This window comes from Martes martes (genome assembly GCF_963455335.1).
Source record: "Martes martes genome assembly, chromosome: 9".
Taxonomy (NCBI): Eukaryota; Metazoa; Chordata; class Mammalia; order Carnivora; family Mustelidae; genus Martes; species Martes martes.
The window spans coordinates 89,769,687-89,794,175 of NC_137896.1; the positions used below are offsets into that span (position 1 = coordinate 89,769,687).

Here is a 24,489-nt window from a genome sequence, read left to right on the forward strand (position 1 = left end):
GGAAGGATTAAATATTGGCCTTGTAATAATTAACTCCATGGGCCCAGGGTAACTAGTTATAAATATTGTCCCTTCACTACCAAGAACAGGCCACTAAATGAAGTCAGGAAGAAAACGAGCCAGCTGGATTTAACTCTGGTTCCTCACTGACCTGCTTCTTGGGAGCAAGTAGAGCTTGAGAGCTGGACAGACCTGAGTCTTAAAAATTAGTCTTAAAAAACAAATTAGTGGTTGCTAGGGAGGGGCAGGGGTAGGAAGAGGCACTGTCTGCATAGAAATGGCCTGGCAGGGGCGCTTGGGTGGCTCCGTGGGTTAAGTGTCTGACTCTTGATTTCAGCCCAGGTTGTGAGATTGAGCCCCCGTTGGGCTCCGTGCCAGGCATGGAGCCTGCTTAAGATTCTCTCTCTGCCCCTCTCCCACTTGCTCCTGCGGTCGCACACACGCTCTTTCTCTCTCTTTCTTTCTCTTAAAAAAAAAAATGCCATGAGGGAATTTTAGGTATGATGGAACTGTTTCTGTATCATGACTGTGGTTGTGGAACCACTAATCTGTGCATTTGTCAAAACTCATAGAACGACAGAGTGAATTTGGGTCACACACACATGTTCTCTGAGCCTCAGTTTTCGTTTTTGTTTGTTTGTTTGTTTTTTTAAAGATTTTATTTATATATTTGACACAGAGAGAGCACAAGCAGGGGGAGAGGGAGAGGGAGAAGCAGGCTCTCTGCTGAGCAGGGAGCCCGCTGTGGGGCTCAATTCCAGGACCCTGGGATCATGACCTGAGCCGAAGGCAGTGGCTTAACTGACTGAACCACCCAGGTGCCCTAGAGCCTCAGTTTTCTCACCTGTAAAATGGGGTTAGTAGTAGTATTTTAAGGCTGCTGTGGACTAAATGAAACAACTCCACACATGCTAATCCTGACTATAATTTCCTTTCTTTTCCCCTTGTTACTGCTAAATCCCATGAGGGCCCTACTGGGGAGGATCCATTTCCCATGCCCTGGAGTGGTGGTTCTCAACCTTGACTGCACATTTATGCTCCCTGCAGACTTAGCATAGACACCAATGCCTGGGTTTCCCCAAGAGATACAGATTTAATTGATCCGGGGTGAGGCCTGGGCACACAGTTTTTAAAAGCTCCCAAATGAGTCTAATGGTCACCCAGGGTTGAGAATCCCATGTGGGCACATTTCAGATCCCACCTCTGTGTTCTCACTCTGGCCGCCAGTCTAGCCCTTCAGGCTTTCCCCACGCATTAGCCCCCAGGCTCCCGCATGGTCCCCCTGTGCCCCACTCTCTATCTGGCCTGGACTCACTACCCAAATCTTGTTCTGTGCTTACCTCTGTGACCCGGAGAGCATCAAGCCATCTGTACCAGCAGACGGCCCCACTGGGGATGCCTGCCCAGTCCCAGTCATCGCAGTGGGCTGGGGAGCCCGTTCCCACCTTACCATGACCGGGAAGATGATGGCAGCCACCGTGGACTTGAGGATCCAGAGCACTGCCAGGCAGAGGATCTGCACCAGCGTGAAGAGGTGGATCCGGCGCAGGGGCACGTGCCGCAGGAAGGCGTGGTCTGGCTGGTGCTTTGCCGGCATGAGGAAGAGCTTGCAGCGTTCCCAGAACTGGCGGAGAGCACGAGGCTTAGTCAGCAGTGGGGACCCCGGGAGGGAGGTGGCCCTGCTGGGGGGTTGGGACCGGGGAAGGCAGGATGTGGTGGGGTCTCATAGGAGGTAACCCCTTGTCTGGACTAAGAATGCCCAGGATGGGGGCTGCAAGTCTAGGAGGACACTTAGGGAGCCCCTCGGGGAGGAGGTCTGGGCCCTGCCTGGGGGTACAGACCTGCAGTTGGCCACACAGCCACACGTGAACCCTGCCCCCCAAAATGCAACTAACTGCAACACGAAGATATTCAAGACATCTGGTACATCCTGCTAAGTTAAGAACAACAAAACGTTTTCTTCTGCTAGAGTTGCCTTAGAGAAGAAGAGAGATGTAGTGAGATGCTCATTGGACTCAGCCCCATTGGGGTGGGAATCCTGAGCCTGTTTCCTTGTCTGTAAATAGGTTTCACAGCACCTACATACACAGAATTCATTATAGAACACCTATGAAGGGCCTGCTGTAGTGAGTTGACTTGGCACAAAGTACATGGTAGTATCTTTATCACTGTTATTTCTCCACTGATCTGGGAAAGTGAGCACTTGGGGTTTCGGGAATATGGCAGCTGACACGGAGAGCTGACTCAGGTCAGAGCAGCCTGGGGCTGGGTGGGGTGGTAAGAACCTTACCTGGATGCCATTGAGGGAGGCCACGCCCATGTAGAGGAAGACTCCGTATAGCACCGGCAAGGGAATGTACTGAAACGGGAGGGAAGTAGAGCTTTGGATTGGGCCTCTGCTCCTGGCCAGGCTGTTGGCTGCCCTGTTCTGTATGACGGCATCTGCCAGGTCACAGAGGTGGCCTGGCCTGCCTTGGCTTTCCCCAAGCCAGGAAGAAGCTAATGTTTAGGGGAACTGAGCCTCTGACAGCAGATCTGGAGCCAGTGTGGGTGGGGAGCACTGCCCTGCCCGCTTTTCCCTGTGCAGCGGCTCCCCCAGCCCGACCACCCTGTTGCCCTGCTCCTGTCCCTGCCGAGGCCCTGGGGTTTGACTGAAGACACACCTTCTGGAACACGGGAAAGCTCCACAGAAAGCCCCCTGCTGATTCTTGTCAGCTACTCTCCCCTTCCAGCCCCAGCTGAGGACCCCCCACAAAGCAGCACTGCTCTGGGGACCTTTATTGACCTGATCTCCATCAGCAGAGAGTATGTGCAGATTAACAAAAATTATGCACCCTACATAATCGGATTAGAAAGCAAAACAGATGTGTATAGGTAAACCAACCACCACTAATTGCCAACTAACTGCTAATGGCTTGGTGGGCATCCTTCTTTTCTGATCATGCTCACAGGTAGTTTGTTAGCTTTTTAAAAAACAGAACCATATCACTCATACTGTTCTACGATCATCACTGTGACTCTTTAGGAGCCTTTTGAGGCATTTCTCCACTGTCTCTCTAAGCTTTGTTTCTGCTTCTTTCAACGCCCTCCAACTTTTTTTTTCTCTTTTTGGAGAGTGTGTGTGTGTGTGTGTGTGAGAGAGAGCCGTAGGGGGAGGGGTGGGGAGGGCAGAGGAAGAGGGAGAAAGAGAATCTTAAGCAGACTCCATACTATGCCCAGCATGGAGCCCAATGTGGGGCTTGATCTCACAACCCTGAGATCATGACCTGTGCTGAAATCAAGAATTGGACGCTCAGCCAACTGATCCACTCAGTGCCTCCTCCTCCTTCCCTTTATCTGCCTCTTTGACATGTGCCACTGTGAACAAGGGTCTGCTTTGATTCCAGGGTGGCCATATTGGAACATGTAGGCAAATACAATCTTGTGCTCAACTTTTATTTATTTATTTTTAATATTTTATTTATTATTTGAGAGAGAGAGACATAGAGAGATAAGGAAGACAAGCTGGGGAAGCGGGAGAGAGAGAACCAGGCTCTCCACTGAGCAGAGAGCCCAATGTGGGGCTCGATCCCAGGACCCTGGGATCGTGACCTGAGCTGAAGGCAGATGCTTAACTACTGAGCCACCAAGGTGCCCCTGTGCTCAACTTTTAGATGCCACTTAGGATGTCCGTAAATCCTACCAAATAAGTAACCTCTTTTATCATAAGTTAGACTGGCCTCATTTTTTTTTTTTTAACAGAAACCATGATTTGGACCCATATGCTGTAAACCTCAGTCCAAGACATCTGATCTTAAAGAAGGGAAATATGGCCATTACATCATTCCATTTGTACATGGCTTATGAGATTTTTTGCCTAATTATGAAACAAAGTAAAAATTACCATGAACAACACTGTCCTAATCATTCTCAAAGTGTGGGAGCAATAGAGAGAGAAATAAAATCTTACAAATTTCAGATGGCTTAAAACTTCCCTTTGGGAATGCAAGCTGGTGCAACCACTCTGGAAAACAGCATGGAGGTTCCTCAAAAAGTTGAAAATAGAGCTACCCTAAAACCCAGCAATTGCACTACTGGATATTTACCCTAAAGATACAAACGTAGTGATCCGAAGGGGCATGTGCACCCAAATGTTTATAGCAGCAATGGCCACAATAGCCAACCTATGAAAAAAAACCTAGATGTCCATCAACAGATGAATGGATAAAGAAGATGTGGTATATATATATACAATGGAATACTATGCAGCCATCAAAAGAAGTGAAATCTTGCCATTTGCGATGACGTGGATGGAACTAGAGGGTATTATGCTTAGCAAAATAAGTCAATCGGAGAAAGACAGCTATTATATGATCTCCCTGATATGAGGAAGTGGAGATGCAACGTGGGGGGTTTGGGGTATAGGAAAAGAATAAATGAAACAAGATGGGATCGGGAGGGAGACAAACTAAGAGACTCTTAATGTCACAAAACAAACTGAGGGTGGCTGTGGGGAGGAGGGTAGGGAGAGAGTGGTTGGGTTATGGACATTGGGGAGGGTATGTGCTATGGTGAGTGATGTGAAGTGTGTAAACCTGGCGATTCACAGACCCCTGGGGCTAATAATACATTAAATGTTTATAAAAATTTTTTTTAAATATTAAAAAAACTTCCCTTTGGACCTGATGAGGAGAACTGCACTAAGTCATAGAGAATTTGCAGTTACCAGTGCCTGATCAAAAAGTCATGCATTAACCCTAGGAAATTATCTCTAGTCTTGTCATTTGCAGGTTCAAGCAGTGTTCTCAGCAAACCCCAAAGGTCCATGACATCACACTGACAAGTGATGGGGCTGTGATCTAGAATTGGAGATTAATTCATACAAATCTTCCTTGGATCCCCCAGAAAACCCTTTTCAAACAGTAATGAAAGAGTAAAATAGAAAAAAAGGTGCCTCGAATGTTAGATTTCTACTCTCTGTTGGAGGAGTCGACAATGATCACAGTCCCACAAATGTAAGGACACTGCAGCCTTCCCATATGACTTGAAGCTGAGACCATGAGGACAACTCATGGGGCTCAAAGAGGGGGCTTTTCATATGGCCAGGGGTTCCCTGGAGGCAGAATGCAGAAATCCACAGTCCTGAAGAACAGTGCCAAGGTGGGAGCAAAACATGAAACAAAACAGGACAACCCTTCAGGGCTTGAGAAGGACCAGGGGTTTGCAGAACTGAGTGGATAAGATGTTCATGCCGCCCATCAGATACTTGACCACCCCATCCTCCAACACCCCCATTTGGCGAGATAACCAAAGATTTGCAAATTGGCGATGACAGGGCTGAAGATTATCACTGATCCTCTAGCAGTAAAAATTGCAGTGTCTAAATCAGGACAACCATCCACTGAGAGAGAGACTTCATCCCTTACTGCTCCAAGTGTGACCTTTGGCCCGGCATCATTGGCATTGACTGTGAGCTTGTTAAAAATGCAGAATTTTGGTTCTACCCATACTTACTGAATCAATATCTTTTTTAAAGTTTTAATTCTAATTTCAGAATAATTAATATACGGTGTTATATTAGTATCTTTCTTTAACAAGATTCCCAGGTAATTTTTTTCATATGTGTGTGTGTGTGTGTGTGTGTGTGTGTGTGTGTATATATATTACATATATACAGATAAATTTTTCATATATATTTTTCATATATATATGAAATACATATGTATATAATTTTTTTTGACTGCCCAACATTGGGCTTGAACTTGTGACCCTGAGATTAACACCTGAGCTGAGATCAAGAGTCAGATACTTAACTGACTGAACCAATCAGGCATCCCTCCAAGGTGATCTTTATACACATGAAAATTTGAGAAGTGCTAGAGCAGAATTCTACTGGAGGAACTGGTACAAAGGCATAGTTAAGAACTGATTTAGAAACCTTGATAAAAATAAAAACACTAATAGCTAGGATCCAATTTGTACCCTCTACAATTTGTAGCACTTAAGAGCTCTCTCCCTTGTTGGCTATATAAACAAGAATTGAAGGTCCAAGAGTGCCTGAGTGGCTCAGTCAGTTAAGTGCCCAATTCTTGATTTGGCTCAGGTCATGATGTTAAGATCCTGGGATTGAGCCCCACGATGGGCTTCATGCTCAGCAGGGAGTCCGCTTGAGGATTCTCTCCCTTTGTCCCTCCCCCACCCTGCTCTCTCTCTCTCTCAAATAAATAAATAAAGCTTAAAAAAATTAGAGTTCTTCAACTAATGTCTTAGGTAGACAGCTCTCCAATGTATGTTCTCTGAATCTGGTATGTACTCAGTTATGCCTAATTTGACAGACAGGCCCTGCAAATGATACAGTTGCCAAAAGGTAAATAAACTTTATAGATAATTTTTTTTTTTACATTTAGAAGATTTTTATTTATTTATTTGACAGAGATCACAAGTAGGCAGAGAGACAGGCAGAGAGAGAGGCAGAGAGAGAGGAGGAAGCAGGCTCCCTGGAGCCGGATGTGGGGCTCAATCCCAGGACCCTGGGATCATGACCTGAGCTGAAGGCAGAGGCTTTAACCCACTGAGCCACCCAGGTGCCCCTATAGATACTTTTTTAAAAGATTTTTTATTTGTTTGAGAGAGAGCACAAGTGAAGGGGGAGGCAAAGGGAGAGGGAGAAGCAGACTCCCCACTGAGCAGGGGCAGGGCTTTGATCCAAGAATCCTGGGATCATGACCTAAGCCAGAGGCAGATGCTTAACCAACTGAACAACCCAGGTGCCCTGGGAGATTTTTCTTATTGGAAATAAATGCTGGGATTAAATCTAGGACCTCAGATCTGGGTTAAGTTATATTTTTCTTGAACTGGCTATACAAAATATCTTTCCTTTAGCCTAAAATTAGCCTTACTACTTTGAACAGTAAGGGATGAAATGTCTCTCTCAATGGATGGTTGTCCTGACTTAGACACAGTGATTTTTACTGCTTGAAGATCAGTGACAATCTTCAGCCCTGTCATCACCAATTTGCAGATCTTTGGTTATCTCCTCAAAATTAGTACAAGTGTCAAAATTAGTACTAGCGTCAGCTAGTGATAATGCCTTAATCACTTAACAATTTTGAAACCCAATCTTTTTTCTGTTGCTGTTGGTAGAAATGGTTTTATTTTGCTTGGTTGTGATGGGAAAGGTCTGCCTCAAGGACACTTGAGCTCTCATTCCCAGAAGCAGTTGTGGGTGGAATCAGTCTCTGAAGAATGTGCAAAGTTACTGACTTCCTCTAAAGCCTATCTTTATAAAAAGATATAAAAATATAAATAAACAAAAAATGAAAATATATACCCTATAAACTTTAATACAATCAAATGGGAAATCCTAAATCAACAAAAATCTAGATAGGTCTTCTCTGTTATAAAATTTATCAAATAGATTAGTTGGTGGTGAGTAAAATGATATTATTTTTTTCTACTCTTATTATAAAAGAACACGGGTAGATTTTTTTGGGGGGGGGATAGGATTTTTCAAATCGTTTTGTCATTGAATACAAAGACAATATCAGAGTCTCTGGAGCCATGCAGACTCACGGAAAGTTTTCCATGATGGCCAGAGTAATAATTAACATTTCCCCATATCTGGCTTCAGAAGAGACCAAAGCTAGCGACCCTTTGATCAGAAATCTCTAGCCTCCAGAACTGTAAGAAAATAAGTGTTGTTTAGGCACCCTGGTCTGCGGTATTGTGTTACAGCAGCAAACGAACACAGCAGGTGAGTGGCTGACCTGGAGAGCGGAGAAACCTAAGCAGAGTGTTCGCGGACGCCCACTCTGGGTGTACTCTCGTCTGACTTCATCTCTTCCAGTTAGACTGGGGGGATGTGACCAAAAGGAGTTTCAAACTCTGGGGGGTGGGGGTGCGGAATCAGTTATGTGCCCAGGACATTCAGGACAGAGGAGCAGAGAACAGAGCACAGGAAAATCTACAGAGCCTTCCCCTTGTAAGGCTGACACTTCAGAAAAAGGGTGAGCAAGGAGGGGTCTAGTGAGCCATAAAACCCAATGTGGAGACACAACCAGTGCAGGAGGCTCCTGGTCTAAGCAAGGATGGAACTTGGCCAAGGACACCTGGGGGGGCTCAGTCGGTTAAGCGTCTGCCTTCTGCTCAGGTCATGATCCCAGGGTTGTGGAATCGAGTCCTGCATGGGGCTCCTTGCTCAGCAGGGAGCCTGCTTCTCCCTCTGCCGGCAGCTCTCCCTGCTTGTGTGTGCACGTACTTTCTCTCTCTCTCTGACAAATAAATAAATAAAATCTTCAAACCAAACCAAACCAAACCAAATCAGGATGGGACTTGGCCAAACTTTCTGAAGGAGGAGCATCTCCAGAAAAGGGAGGATAGACCCTGGGAGGAGTGGAAAAGAGCAGTGAGGATTGTCTAGTGCTGATAAGTGATGCAACGTTCCAGAAAACAAGGACAGTGATGAAACATCTCTTTGGGTCCTGCCTCTTGAGGTTGCATGTGGAGACCCTCTCTCCACCTCTGAGGCATCGGCCAGTGTTTCTTAGGGAGACAGGGCCCTGGTGGAGGGTGCAGAGCCTCACCTTCAGGATGGGAGCCAGAAAGACAGAGATGCCCGTCAGGATGAAGACGATGGTGCCAGTCACTCTTTGCTCCCTGGCAGACAAGGGCACATGGTCAGGGGGTACTGGGAGAGGCTCCCTGCCCATTCTAGCCCTCTGGCCCTGTGTGTGCACCTAATGGCTGTGTCCACACCCTGGCCTCTGCCCTGTTTCCCATTCCAGGAAGTACACCCGCTGCCTGAGGCCCAGTTGACCAGCACATGGGAAGAGAAGGAATCCTGACCGAGGCAGCTGGAGGGGTGTTTGGGAGGGTGTCCAGGGCAGTGACTAACAGCAGAGGCGCTAGAGCCAGACTGACCTCAAGCTCGGTTGCGTGGCATCAGGCGAGGCCCTAAATGTCTTCAGCCTTGGTAGAAGCAAGAGAGTGAATGATAGCTGCCTAGGGAATTGTGAGGCTGAAATGGGAATGTGCACTGCCTATGAGCCCTGCCCTTCGAGGCAGAAAGATCCTTGTCTGTGGGGCGTGACTAACAGGACTCAGAGGGAGGGGGCCCGGCTGCTGGCAGAGCAGGCGTGAGGGGCGGGAGTGCCCAGGCCCAGGCAACCATTCAGGTGGGGGCTGGGGGCTTGGGGGCAGACTGCTCAGGCCCAGTCCTCTGGGCTCAGGAGTCCAGGAGGGGACCCTGCCCTGGCCAGAGAAGGAGCCCCCAGGGCAGGCTGGGTAGCCCAGGTATCCTGAGGCAGTGAGGAGAAGCTCTCTGGATAGCCAGAGTCTGGTGTGGGCTCACCCTGGAGGCACTAAGAGATGGAAGATACGCGTGGCCGCTGGGAACAGGCAAGGGAGTGGAATGGGCACGAGAGGAGACTGAGGAGGGCGTGGAGGTGATGGGTCAATGGCCACCGTCTAGGGAGTGGGCGTGTCCTGGGAAGACTCTCTGGAAGCATGGAGACTGGGGAGGACCTGCACCCACAGGAGGGGTTGGGGGACGGTGGGGGTGGGGGTCTTGAGGAGGAGGAGACAAAAGGATGGGTCAGAGGGGGCTGTGGGGACACTGAGTAGCCCCTGCAGGTAAGAGGTCATGTGCACACAGGCCGTGGTGGTGCACTGCTTGCATTCCATCACTGAAAAAGCACCACTTAGAACTGAATTTTTGTCTCCTTCCCTCTCCCTTAGGAATGTCACTCTATCCTCACTGTTCCCGGGCTGCAGAACAGGGGACCTTTTTGCCCAGATAACTTGATGGTAAGAAAAACCTGCTTCCCTTCTCCCAACCTAAACACCCCTGCTCAGGTGGTCCCCAGTCACAGCTCCCCACCTACCTGACTCCCAGGAACTGGGGCTGCTCCCCAGGGGCACTGGTCTCCGTCTCCATCTTGAGGCTGTCGATGTGGGCGATGGAGATGACAGTGGCCGCCACATACCAGGGGAGCCCCATGAAGGAGCACAGGGCCATGAGGACACCCACCCAGAAAAGGTCCAGATGGTAGCCGGCAGCCTTCTGCATGGGGCAGGGGGAAAGGAGAAGCTATCCAGAGAGTCTGCACCAGACCACCTGTTGGTCTGAGGGGGAGGGAGATCCAAATCTCCCCCAGAGCAGCCATTTTGTGGAACCAGGTTCAAAGGCTCCCCTCGGCCTTCATTAGGGACTCTTAGGCTGTCACTAGCCTGAGGTGGTCAGGCATCACCAACCCCATGGTTTGCTGAGCTAGGGAAGGGACACAGGAAAGGGAGGAAAGGGGTGTTTAGGCTTGGAGAGGCCCTGGGCTTGAGTCCTTGGGAAGCAGGGCTCCTGCCAGTGGCCACAATCTCTCTGCAATTCTTGAACAAGGGGTCTTGGCCGGGCAGGCTCTAGACCAAGCTCAGAGTAGTCTAGATTGGGATGGGGACAGGGTAGCCCAAATCTCCTCAAACCCAGAGGAAGGGACCAGAAGGGCTAAGGACTCTCCTCAGCCTCATGGTTCTGGGTCAAAATCCCAGATCTACTTGGACTCCCAAGTGTCTGGTCAGGAGGCACAGAGCTGGAAGGAGGTCACTTTGGAAGAAGCAAGGAGCCTGTGCCTAGGGGCCCACCCTGGGTTTCGTCCTGGTCCTTGGATAATCACTCTGGTCCCGGCAGCCTTACCCGCATCTGGAGGTCACATTCCCCACCCCCCGCCCACACACACACCAGAACCCCAGACTTCTGACCTCACGTCTCGCTTTATAAATGCCCACATTTTGACAGAAGCCCCATCTCCCTTCTTTGTTTCTTCTGACTTTGCGGGAAGAAAGAGGTTGTGCTCTTCCTCCCAGCAGCCGCCTTACCCTCAGCTTATTCTCCTTCCGGTTGACTATGACGGCGGTGATTTGCTGGTCCATGAAGATCAGGATGGTCACCAGCAGGGCGGGCAGGACACTCGCCAGGTACACCCACCATGGGTTCTTCCCAAAGGGGGCCACGAACCAGCCTCGGTCAGGCCGCGTGGGCTGAGTGGAGCAAATGGAAACAGCCCTTTCCTCTCTCCCTTGTCCCAGTGCACTTGCTGCCTGGGGCCCCACTCCCCCATGTGGAGTGCTTCTTGAGTGCAATCTTTTCCCTTCAAGATGTTGGGTACCTGCAACTGTAAACGGACCACAGACGCAGACAGACTTGGGAAGGGATGGCGTCTACTGCACTAGGAGCATTGGGGGCAGCTCCCAGGGCTGGTGGGGAATGGGGAGGTGAGAGCCCCGGCTGCAGGGAGGGAGCGTGCAGTCACTAACTGCAAGGTAACAAGAAACAGGAATGAGGTCCAACAGGCAAGAATCAGGAATTTGATGGGTGCAGTGCCAGACCCTTCTGCCTCTCCTCTGAGTCACCTGTCTGGGGAGCATTATAGGATGCTCTGTAAAACATTAATTCAGACTTGCACATTAGGACAAAGGATTATCTGTGCAGGAGCTGGGCTGAAATCTATCTTTGGTTTCATTTAAGAGCAAGAGGTACTTTTTGTGTTTAAGCTCCTTAGGAGAACCCTGAAGGAATCATGAGGGGGTCAAGCCCCCAAAGGCAGGGAGGGTGAATTCTAGAACCTGCACCTCTATGCACAGAGTAGGTTGCTGGTGCTCCTAGGGAGGGAGCCTAGCCTGAGCTTCCCTCTGAGCAAACAGCACCAGCACCAACGGGGTGATTCTCCAACTTGGTGGGCCCTTTCCAGGAGGGGGGTGGAGCTTATTAAAATGCAGAACTCCAGGCTCCATCCCCAGACCTTCTGATTCCACAGTTCTGGGGTGGGGCTGAGCAGATGGCTTTCCTAGCAAGTTCTCAGGTGATGGTGTGATGTTAGTCTGGAGACCACATTTTGAGAATCAGTGTTCTAAGGGATCATTTTCAACAGACCCCCAGTGACCCCACTTAAAGACAGCTGGAGCCCGGGGATCAGAGTCCCGTAAGTGGAAATCAGGGGACTGCTGCTGGGCTGGAGCGGGGGTTTCTGCACCTCCCCACACCATGACTCCACAGCAGGATTTCACTGTGAATATGCCCCCAACCTCCCACAGCAAGGGACCTCCCGCAGGGAGGCTGCGTGGAGGAAGCGCCGGGCATACCCAGAGAAACTCCCAGGTTGCTTGGCTGAGAGTCTATGGAAGTTTGATCAGTCTAGAGGGGAAAGGAACTGCAGCTGGTGGGCAGGCCAGGCTAATGTCCAGAGCAGGGGCCAGGGGCAAACCTTGATGACGCTGGGCACATGCAGCTTGGGGGTCGCCAGGCCGAAGCAGGCATCGATTCCACAGAACAGCAGGATGGAGAAGATAATGGAAAAGTCAGCTACCAGAGCCCGGACCTGCAGGAGGGAGATGCATAGGTAAGGGAAGCCCCTGCCCACCTCCCCAAGGGCTCAGTCCTTCCCTGCCAGCATGAGGAGCACGGGTAAGAACTTGGGCTTCGGTGTCAGCAGACTGAGGCTCGAATCCTGGCTCTGCCCTTGCTAGCTGTGCGACGTTGAGGAAGCATGATATCTCTTGATGCCTCAGTTTCTTCATCTGTGAAATGGACATAATGATAGCACCTCTTCCATAGACATAAGTGAACAACTATAACACACTCAGAGGGCTTGACATAGGTGAGCAAGTGTGGGAACTGTTATTAGTCACGTGGCATGGTGCCACTTCCGAAAACATTTTCTGGTGTGAGAGACTGAACTCAGTCCCCCATAAAGGGCGGTGACAGCTGAACTTAGATCTAAAGAAGTCCTATCTCCTGAAAATGTATGGCAGAGGGCTGCACTGCCACCTGGGCTGGGAGGGAGGTCCCTGATTCTGCTGGGGACCCCTGTTTGCTCTCGGACCTTCTGTCCACTGGAAGTCCTTCACCTCTTGCTCTTGTGTCTCGGGATGCCCATCCTAGGCCAGGTTCGCGACCTCACCCCCCCGCCCTCTGACCAACGTCCACACCGTTGCCTTTTCTATGATCTCTTCAAGGAGAGTAGTTTCCAGAGAACAGCAGGGAAAGAAGTTAGGAACGGCAGGGGCAGGTGATGGCACACTGAATGCATTCCCTGTACCCGCCTACTCCCCTTTGAAATTGTTATTAAAAGAACATATATAATTAATGAAAAACCCACATGGTGTAGAAAGCCAAGTCCCCCACCTTACCTTTCCTCACTCCAGATGTACCCGTATGTCTGCTTGATTTTAGTTGTTCCGGTGATTTCTTCCATGTCATTATCTAATACACTATACTTTTATATTTTGATTTACTAATTTAAAGCATGATCTACTAATAAAGATTTGGCTTACTTGCACTGGCCCTCCTGCCCCTTCCTCAGTCCCAATCTTTGAGAGTTATTTTCAAACCCTTTCTATGGGTTTTTCCTTTGTACTTTTACTATGTAGTGAAGGCTCTCTTTCTGCTGACTTTGCCATCCACTCGCATGCTCTGTGGCGTGGCTAGCTGCCTCCTTTCCTAATACCAACCCCACCCATCCTGTTCCCTCTGTGACCCTTCCCTGTGAATCTTTACATTGTCAAAGCTGAGAACACTCACATTCTGTTCCATGGCCACATGTCTTTTGTGGTTTATCTATAAGGTGATTCTAAAAGTTGAAAATCAGTAACAGCTTTATATTACTGTGATCATGTAAGCCAAGCAGTGTGCAGGTTTCCAGTGGTTTTCCTGCAATATCCCCAGCACTCAGATCAAAAGTTGTTAAGTTAGGGGCACCTGGGTGGCTCAGTGGGTTAAAGCCTCTGCCTTCAGCTCACGTCATGATCCCAGGGTCCTGGGATTGAGCCCCACATCCGGCTCTCTGCTCAGCGGGGAGCCTGCTTCCCCCCACCCCCTGTCTGCCTCTGCCTACTTGTGATCTCTGTCAAATAAATAAATAAATAATATTTTTTAAAAAGTTGTTAAGTTAAACCATATGAATTTGCCATTTTTTGTAGGGCAAAACAGTCTGATATACTCCATTTCTCATGGTCTGACCTAGCATAAAGATGAATATGATAAACAGCTGTGTACTCCCCATACCGTAAAGAAATGAATATACACCCATTTAGTTGACGCCTCTCTGTGATCCAGTTATGGCACCCCTGTCTCTGCTCTCTAGAGAGATCCACTGCTCTGAATTTGGACTTTATTATTCCAACGAATGTCTTAAAACTTTTAGTAAATATGTACATAGCCCTAAACAAAATATGGCATTTTTTTGCATGTTTTAAAATTTTTACGTAAATAGTTTCATTTTATTTGTAATCTTCTGCAATTTGCTTTATTTGCTCAACATTACGTTGGTGCTATGTTTCCTTGTAGATCAATACAGCTGTAGTCTATGTGCGTATGTGCTGTAGATTAATGTATGATTATTTTGGGTGCCTGGGTGGCTCAGTGGGTTAAGCCTCTGCCTTCGGCTCAGGTATGATCTCAGGGTCCTGGGATCAAGCCCCACATCAGGCTTTCTGCTCAGCAGGGAGCCTGCTTCTCCCTCTCTCTCTGCCTGCCTCTGCGCCTGCTTGTGATCTCGCTCTGTCAAATAAATAAATAATAATCTTTTAAAAAATTTATGATTATTTCCCATTTATTTCTTCATTCTTCTGTTGATAGATCAACTTAGATTATTTTCTTTGTTTTCCCCTTAGAATCAATGCTTCTTTGAACATTCTTACATACGTGAGGATTTCTCTGGGGTGTATTTCTGGGAGTGGAAATGCCCACTGGAAAATCACAGCCATCTTTAGCTCTACCAGACAGTGCCAATGGCTCTCTGTATTGCTCATGCCTATTTACACTCTCAACTCGCTTTTCACCTCCTACACTTGGTGTCCCAAGACCTTCATATCTTTACCAGATGGGTGTGAAATGGTATTATCTCATTCTTCTCTGAAACACTAAATTTCAGGAGGCAATAGAGCAATTTGTAGGAATTTAAGGGGGGAAATGTTGGTGATAAAAGAATTTCCTGCTGTGTGAATTATATTTCATCCTCCAGGAAATAGACATTCTCAGATGCGATCAATGCTCTAGATCTTTTACGTAAGAGGTGACTTGGATACGATCTGGTTGGAAGTAGCGAGGAAGGGAGGGAATTTGTCTTGACGATGCATTTATGTGACAAGCACAGGATTTTTTCCACAGCTCATACACGCAAAACTTCCTAAAGAGTCTTTTATTTAGTCTTTATGAAATACTGAGAAAAATTCAGTTATTATCAATTTTATCATCACTATCAGGTGTAGTAGTAGTAGCAGGAGCAGTAATATTTATTTAAGATGGCTTTAGGAGAGGGGTGCCTGGCTGACTCGGTAGAGCATGAAACTCTCTACCTTGGGGTCATGACTTTGAGCCCACATTGGGTGTAGAGATGACTAAAAGTAAATTTTAAAAAGATGACTTTAGGAGAGTGCTCATAGGATTTATGGTGGGAGAGTGTTGCTAAAATTCTTCCAAGCACCCCTCTCTATGGCACAGCTATTGATAATATATGCAAGTGCTGTTTTGATTAATTTTATGTTTTATTTATTTTATGTTTTATTCTCACCACAGAAAAGAAAATGCAATTCAAATTAGTATTTAGCATTTTAATAGCATAAAAGAATAAAGTACTTAGGAATATATCTAATAAAAAGTGTACAAGAGCTTAAGGTCAAAACCTGAAAAAAATTATGGAGAGAAAAAAAGACCCAAATAAGTTGTGAAGCATGCAGTATTCATGGATCAGAGGACTCCAAGTGTAAAAGGTCGCAATCCTCTCCAAATTGACATTTAGGGTCAAATAATCCTATCAAAATTCCAACAAATTCTTATTTAATAAAATTTAAGATGATTCTTGGGAAAGAAGGATAAAGGGGGAGAGTTTGGTCCATAAGACATACAGACTTAAGAGCCATACAAATGAAGACTGTGACACTGGCAGACAAATAAACCAGTGAAGCAGAATAAAGAACCTAGAAACACACCCCATCATATGTGAATATTTGACATCCGGCAAAGGAAGTATTGCAAAGCAGTGGAAAAGATGGTTTTTTTCAAAAAAGTGCTATTTATATACATATAAAAAGAAACACTATCTCACCCTATATGTCAAAATTGATTTTGATAGAACACGAAAGGAGAAAAATGATGCTTTTAGAAGATAACAGGAGAATATTTTCCATCCAATATTTTCCTTGAAGAAAATTCTGATATATTTAATTATAATAAAGCTAAGAACTTCTATTAGTCAAAAGCTACCATAAAGAAATAAAAAGCTCAGTCATATAAGAGAAGATATTTGTGACACATATGATCACAAAAAGATTTCTACCCAGAATATGTATAGAACTCTTGCAAATCAGAAAGAAAAAGACAGATCGCCCAATAGAAAATGTGTGAGAGATTTGAATAGGCACTTCCATTAAGAAATTCAAATGGCTATGTGGCCAATAAACACACAAGACTTTCAATGTCATTAGTCATTGGGGAAATGAAAATTTTAACAACACAATGAGATACTACTACACAGAAAGATCAAAGATAAAAGTCTTACAATACCAAATGTTGCCAAGGGGGCTTGACAACAAGGGAACTCACTTCTCTCTGATTCCGAATCTGTGCTCTTAACTTGAAAAATCCCAGTATGTGGGCTGGTGCTAATGTGGTGGTGTCCATCCTGTCGGGGCCAGAACCCTCACAGGGAGACTCAATGGGGCTTCCTTGTGAACTGCCTAACTGTAGGCCCCTTCCTCACTGCACAGTGAGCTTACCTTGGTAGGGAAATAGCGGCTGAATTTGAACTTCTTCAGGGTCAGGGTCATGGAGTACGTCCCGAAGAAAAGGATGAAGGACATGAGTGCCAGGTCTGGGATGAACTTGCAGGAATTCCCGAGCAGCTGCCCACCGTAGTTCAGACATTCCTTCTTGCTCAGCAGAGACCAGTCCAGTGCTGTGAGGTTAAGGGGGTTGTACTTGGAGACCAAGCACGGGAGAGAAAGGGTCAGGGTCTTCCTGGGAAGTCAGCTGTATCCTTGCCTCTAGAGTCCCTCAGGCAGCCCACATACCCCTCCCATCCTCCATGGGGCCCAGCAACAGAATTATGTTCCCAGAGAAAAGCTATGTCAAGGAACAACAAACAGCAGGGCCCCTGGGAAGATTAGGAGCTGGCAAGTGTTTCTTCAGTGTGTTCTAGGATGCACTGCTGAGTTAGCAAGGAGAAGTAGCTCAGAGGTTGGGATGCCCTCTCCTGCAGCAGGTTTGGCTACCAGCTCAGTCAGCTATGGATCTCTTCTCTGGAACAGGTCACATTTATTCTTCCTTTTCCTTCCCCTGTGCACACCTTTTCACATATTTCACTCTTGTCAGATCTCTCAAGTCAGTCACTTCCCCTTTTCATGTCTAGATGCCTAAAATCCAGCGTACACAAAACAATTACATATACAGAAACACACACATATATACACACACGTATATCTGTATGTATATGAATGCATATGTAGACATATATGTGTATACACACATATGTTCATATACATATGTTTCTAAGTATAATAAAAGCAGGGTAATTTATAACAAAATTTAATATATACTTTAAAAAATTACTGTGTAGGGGTGCCAGGGTGTCTCAGTGGGTTAAAGCCTCTGCCTTCGGCTCAGGTCATGATCCCAGGGTCCTGGGATCGAGCTCCGCATCGGGCTCTCTGCTCAGCGGGGAACCTGCTCCCCCCCCACACCTGCCTCTCTGCCTACTTGTGATCTCTGCCTGTCAAATAAATAAAATCTTAAAAAAAATTACTGTGTAAATATTCAGGAACCTGCAAAATGAAGTAAACAGGTATCTACAACCACCTGTAATGAATCGTTGCACTAAGAGGAATGTGGGACCTTGAAATAATCGTGGTTTCCAATGAATCAGGCCTCCCTGTGTCCATACTCCTTTGCCCTGTGACACCAACAATTCTCCCATCAAAAAGTGAAGTTTATCTCTCCACCCTTTTGAATCTGGCCTGGCCCTGGGTCCACTCAGACCAATGGAATGGGGAGGAAGTGGCTTTGAGCAGGTTCTGGAGCCGAGGCCTTAAGGGGCCTTGCTGGATCAGCTCTCACCCTCTTGGCAGTGTGAGACTGCCACAGAGTGGGAAAGCCCAGGATCAGAAAATACCACATGAAGAGAGAAGTCCAGATTTGCAAGACATCTGCTGAATGCCAAGACCTCTCTCAGTCACTGAAGCTGTCCAAGCTGCCCCCGGCCAGGCAGTGTGCTTCCACTGCCCCACTGGGCCGGCCCCACATCTCTCTCCCAGCTCATCTCTTGTGCTTTCCCTGGGCGCTGCCACACGCTCCTGCTGTCTTGGCCGGGCGGGCCGGACGGGCCCACTCAGGATAGTCCTGTCCTCAGGACAGCTTTTGTGTTTTCCTTGTCTGCCCTTCTGTCTGGGCTGGTCCCTGGCCTGGAATGTGGCTCTCTCTAGGGAACCAACTTTCCCGACCTTCCAGACCAGGTCACATTCCACTTTCTGAGGCTTTCCTCCCAGTTTGCAGGGTGCCTCCTCTCTCCATGGCTGGAAGGACACGTTTGGCCTATACTTGACAAATGACATGTTCTACTTCTGCTGTCCCATTAGCCTTCATGTTCATCTCCACACGTATATCACACACAAGTTGGAGGGCAGGCAGGAGCCACATCTGTTTTTTTGTCTTTTTGGTCCTCAGAGTGCACACAGCACCTCACACATAGCAAGTATCCAGGCTTAGGCCCCGGCTGAGTCCATTCCTCCTCCCTCAAAGTCAGATATTTGAAAGACCTTAGGTTAAGTTGCCAACCGAGCGGTCGGCCACCTCTGCAGGAGTGACTGAGGGAGCAAGCTCAGCGACACAGAAAGTCCCAACATCTCCCCCAAAGCCCACCAGGAGCTGCTCTTCTCTCGCTGTTGGACTTCCCACCCTTGGAGCCACTCAGGCCGGGCCCCTCTCCTGAGGGCCACTGCCCATCATTGTGGGGAGATGCAGACCGGACAAGACGGGGACTCGCGCGCACACAGGACAGAGCAGATCCAGTGAAGTGGGGGGGTAGAATTCATAACCTTTCTGGGACTGGGGAGTGGCACTGTTAGGTGAGAGTTGGAGATGCTAGGTGGAAAGGCAAGGAAGAGGTAGAAAGCCAGCTGGGAAACTGTTTATACTGTTGTGTGGCCCTACTCACCCTTCCTCCCCTCTACCTCTCCTTCATGTGTGTGGTTTTTATGCACATGGATTTAATAGGATGAGACATGTTTTAAAGGGAAGGTTTTGACTGTATACATTTACAATAAAAGTCTGCATTTACGCAGCTCACAGGTGACCCTGATGTGCAGCTGGGACTGAGCGTGGCTAAGTCTGGCTGGCCATAAAAGGGCCTCTGTTTCCCAACCTCTCCCACTCTCCCCACAAGCAAAAGCCCTCGAACGTCGGAGTAAGAGGAGAGGACTTACCAGAGAAGTGTTGGTGTTTGGTGTCAGCAGGGCTGAAGCATTGAACACGGTTGTATTCACTGTGGATGAGCACAGGACATGGGACTGGTCAGCAGCTGCTGGGTTGGGAGCCCACGGCCGACACCAGGCCCCCACCTCTTCCATCTCCCACCCTTGCTCAGAGCCCAGGAGTGGCTTCCCTTGTGAGGGCAGCTCATTGCGCCCTGACCCAGTGAGGACAGGGGTGCTTGGACAGACCCACTGGGCCAGTCTGGGACAGCTCCTGCCTGACCTGGAAGGGCTGGCTTTAAAAACCAAAGTAAGGAATCTGCTGCCACGACATAGTGCAGACACAAGCTGGTGGATAATGGGCCTTGTGAATCCCTACCAGCACCTCAATCCATGTCTGTGCTCTCAGACATTTTCAAAGGACTTACTCTACGTCACGCACTACGCCAAACCGTACATACATCGTCTGGCCAAGTTCCTAAATTCCCAAATCGTCTCCCCCTTTTTATTTATTTTTTTTTTCGTCTCCCCCTTTTTAAAGATGAGGTCGCGGAATCCCAGAGAAGTTAAGTCACCTGCCCACTGCCCACAGTCAAACAGCTCTGGCTTGCAGGAGTCCTGATCCATCCCAGGGAGCTGGCCCAGCCTGGAGGTCTACAAGCTCTACACAGTGGGCGTCCCTTCACACATGCTGGCCTTCTGTCCCCATTCCTGTCCACATGTGCTTTTTGTAGGTCAACTGTAAGAATGCATTGGCTTTACTATTAAATTTTCTAACTTGCCCCCTGAATGCATGCTGTGGAACATTAAACCGAAGTCTGGGACATGAAGGAGAACCAGAACCCAGAGGTGCTGCTCTGAGCTGTTGACACATCCCTTGTCACTTGGCACTCCCCTACCCAGCCTCGTGTCCTGAACTGTAAGTGGAGCATATAAGGGTTCCCATCATAGCCACGGGAAGAACTGAGAGTTATTCGTTCCCTTCCTGTGGCATGTAGCCATTCATTAAAAAGGCAGGCCTCGGAGGCTGCCGTTTGCCTTCTCTCTTGCTCCTGCACTGCATGGGTGGAGAAGGGTGGAGAAGGGCCAGGTCCTCCTTGCCTTTCTTCTCCAAGTGAAGGCTCATTAAGTAATTCCAATGCAGCAGGTTTGGGGAGGGAGGGAGGAGGCCCGCTAGCCAGTTGGCCAGCAGTAAATCTGAAATGCAGTGCAAGCCATGTGGCTCCTGCTGGCCGCCCACGGTTGGTTAGGAACCCAGAGCAAAGCAGAGGATATTCCTGAAGCTTCCTTCAACTTCCAACAAGCTGTCACAGGATGGAGGTGATCATAGGACCCCTCTGTGTTGCCCACTTCTGGGGCGGTTGGGGCTGGGAGCCACTAAGGAATTCTGTCTTGACCCAGGGCAGAATATTCCTGAAAGGTCTACAAACTAGAGGTTTGTCATGATTATTCTGAAGAGAGCTTCACTAACAGAAATCAGGATACCCGCTGTCTTCCCTCACAACGCTGACCAAGAGAACAAGATGCATAGTTAACAACAGAGCAGAGAAAGTGGGCGAAAAGGCTAACTCAGGGCCACACAAACACTAGAAGAGGACTCGGGGCTAATGTCTGAGCCTGAGCATTCAGGCGCCTTTCCATTGCCCAAGATTGTCAGACCAGACACTTCTTTGATGTCTTCTGCTTCGGCTTAGCCATTTTTTATATTGGGTAGGGTTTATCTGAAAGTCACTTCGAGATGAAGAAGGATAAAATAGAACATGGAAAATTCCAGAAAGGGTCCAAGTATCAAATATTTTAAAATGCTAGTGTTTACAAAGTAGTACTCACTTGGGATTGAAAGCAGCCAAGTCAGTGTGTGCAGCATCCATAAATAGAATACAAACCAGTTACAATGGAAACAAGATTAATTTTAAAAAGAGCGCCCCCGCACAACGAGCTCTTAGGATGAAGAGTGGGGAAGACTGAGAGGGTGCCTTGCCCAGATGGGGCTTTGCACTAAAGCTAGGAACGTGGAACATTTTGTAAGCAAGTGGCCCACAGACTGGGAAAGAAACACTCCACACTTAGTTCCCCCCTTGCCCAACTCCCGTTGTTGAGAGCTTTCCTTTCATATTCTAATCAAAACTAAATTGTCCTGATTTCAGTTCCTTTACTCTTAGTGAAGAAACTGAAAATCTAATTTTACCAGGGTTAGTGGCTAATAATGGCTACGTATCACTAATTAATAGTTCAATGGAGCAATGGTTCTCAAACTTAGGCATGCATCAGAATCACCTGGAAGGTTTCTTACTATACAGCTGGCCCTACCCCAGAGTTTCTGATTAGCAGGTTCGGGGTGAGGCCCAAGAATTTGTATTTCGAACAAGTTCCCGGAGGTGTTAAGGCTGCTTCTGGGGACCACACTTTGAGAACCATGGCAATAGACTGACCCAGAATCATGAGGTGACATCTGGCAACTGGGCAAGGCCAGAGGAGGCGCTGTTTGGAGGCAAGTAGATTTTCTTATGGCCATCAATTCCAACCTTATATGCTCCTACGTCCCCTGTTCTTAGAACATGTCTATGTTTGGTTTCTCCTGTGGACAGAAGAGTCTCAGAATGACCAAAGTGCTACATATGACCCCAGAATTAGGACTGTTTCTAAAAGAGATCAGGGCCATGTACTTCCAAAAGCCATGTTTGTGGGAACATCTGTGTTCAGTCAGTGCAACGAAGCCACCATCCAATGGGCACAAGCAGCAAATGGGAGTGCCTTGATGGGGCCCAATCCACAGAGGAGAGATTCACTCCAGGGCAGAATGAAAAGGGCCTGCAGGTAGGATCTCCTCCACCCCTGGGCAAGCAACATGTTCTGGCTCGAGACAAACGTTAGCTTCACGTATTTTTAGATTTTAATGAAATAACTCTAAATTAATGATAGAAAAAATTTAAGTCTAGACTTCTTTACAAAACTAGTGCAGTGAAAGAGGGAGAGAGGATATAACTAAAACTATACTCTCTGAGGTCAGAATATTTTTTTCCCCATGAGGCCTAGTCGAAAGCTGGGTGCACAGTGATGGCACAGTAAATATTTTTGATTGACTTATGGTCAATCTTTATCAATAACATGTGTTAGAGTGCTAAACAACACGAAATCTACTTGTGTCAAACTCCGTTCTGATCTGGGCATAGATCTGAAAGCCTCACAAGAGTTCATGAGACCGGCAGGGCCAGCATTGCTATCCCTCCTTCATAGCTAGGGAAACTGAGGTTCAATGTGACCTTAGGTGGTCTCTGGACCTCAGTTTGCTCTCTGTGAGTCCAGCTTGGTGGTGCTCAGAGATATATGGAGATCTCTCTCTCTCTCTCTCTATCTATGTATCTATGGGCGTCCTGGCTCTGCGGCATCCTGGCTACCCCAGGCACAGTCCACTGAAGGCTCCGAGGGCATGACTGGGACTGTGAAGGGAAGCCAGTGGTTGAGACTATAGGAAGCCCTAACTAAACAGATGACACTTCTTTGGTCAGTAAGGAATTCCACAGGAATGGCACTATTACCAGGTTGACCAGTTGGTTGATTCAACCTCCCACCCAGTGCAGATTTTTTTTTTTTTTTTTTGAGAGAGCAAGCTAGTGGGGATGCTGGGGGAGCAGAGGGAGAGGGGGAGAGAGAATCTTAAGCAGGTTCCATGCTCAGCATAGAGCCTGACCTGCAGCTTGATCTTATGACCCTGAGATATGACCTCAGCCAAAATCAAGAGTCAGCGCTTAACTCACTGAGCCACCCGGGCACCCCAGGAATTCTTTTTGCATCACCCTTGGCAGATGGACATCCAGGTAGTGTTCAGGTCACTTGCTTCCACCCAAAGGGGCTGATATCTCTCAGGGTGGTATCTCCTACATTTGAGTAGAGAGCTGTGATGGGGGGAGAGTGAGTGGGTGGGAGCCCAGGGCATATCTGGGATTACCGGTCACCTGTGTCGGGGGCGACACACTCGCATTTGTAGGTGGTGATGGAGTCAGGCTTAAAGTCCATATTGATGGGGTAGTACTTGAAGGCACCAATCATTTTCTTGATGGCATCATAGATGAAGATGAAGCTGATGAGGGTGGAGAAGCCCTCTTCAGTGAAGCGGGTGATATACTTGATGATAAAGCTGGCATCTGTGGCCACCAGGATAAGGCACTGGATGGCTGAGTGGAGGCCAATCCAGAGGCGGAACTCCATGTAGTCCAGACCATTGCCTCTGGAAGACAGAGGGAAGGAAGGGGCCTTGAGCCCAGGGCTCTTGGACGTGTTTGGTTCCCCAGACCCACTCTTAGTGGCTCATCTGTCCCTCCTGTGGCACAGATGCCCTCCTGGGAACTGTGAGAGGACTAGGGACAGGGACAATTCCTGGGTAGGGTTGTCTCATCTGTGCAAATTCTGGGAAAGAATCTCATAGGGGTTGCAGGAAGGTGCTTAGACATCTCAATTCTTACACATTTGGTAACAAACACCCAGGATGAAAGAAAAACAGGGAATATCAGAGTGACAGAATCAGGGGAGGCCTCTGAATGGCCTCATGTTGTATATGAAGCATCTGAGCCCAGAGTGGTGACAGGAGCTGCCTGGTTCAGGGCATAGCCTTTGGACCTCCAGCTCAAGACCGTACTGACTTTTAGTTATAATTGTTTATAAACAGTGAGAATGGTTTCCTCTTGTCTTGCTTTGATGTCTCCCTATCAGCTATGCTAAAATGCACTAGGACGGCTAAAGGCAGGTAGCTGGAGGGAGTCAGGAGGGACCACCTGCCAGTCCCTCCTACAGGGTAATAAAGGCAGCTTTAGTACCTCCTCACCTTTGCCTCCCTTTTGGGCCTATTCCCCTGTCCTGGCTTTGGTATAGTGCCCCAGGTGTGACAGCAGGCGCCAGGGGCTACCAAGGGCACCTACTTGCTGAAGTCGAAGAGGAGCTTCTCAAAGATGAGGATGGGCCCTGTGCTGCTGAGGATGATGAGAGGCTGTCCCGAGAAGAGGCAGAACAAGGAGCCGGCCATGGCAGTGCCCAGGAAGCTCTCCATCACTCCCTGGGGGCATG

At 48.0% G+C, this 24,489-nt stretch overlaps 1 protein-coding gene across 2 annotated transcripts in view; it reads right to left on the bottom strand.

Annotated features, from left to right (window-relative positions):
* The window catches only part of SLC4A5 (solute carrier family 4 member 5), a gene marked incomplete at both ends in the record, with an annotated part of 81,842 nt that overhangs the window by 5,917 nt on the left and 51,436 nt on the right, over positions 1-24,489 (bottom strand). For both annotated transcript variants that reach the window (XM_080814687.1, XM_080814688.1), the window contains 10 exons: positions 1,451-1,624; positions 2,291-2,359; positions 8,562-8,634; positions 9,861-10,039; positions 10,846-11,007; positions 12,231-12,344; positions 16,741-16,941; positions 19,441-19,499; positions 23,385-23,656; positions 24,345-24,478. In XM_080814687.1, coding sequence (XP_080670813.1) covers positions 1,451-1,624; positions 2,291-2,359; positions 8,562-8,634; positions 9,861-10,039; positions 10,846-11,007; positions 12,231-12,344; positions 16,741-16,941; positions 19,441-19,499; positions 23,385-23,656; positions 24,345-24,478 — 1,437 coding nt within the window. The remainder of the gene's footprint in view (positions 1-1,450; positions 1,625-2,290; positions 2,360-8,561; positions 8,635-9,860; positions 10,040-10,845; positions 11,008-12,230; positions 12,345-16,740; positions 16,942-19,440; positions 19,500-23,384; positions 23,657-24,344; positions 24,479-24,489) is intronic.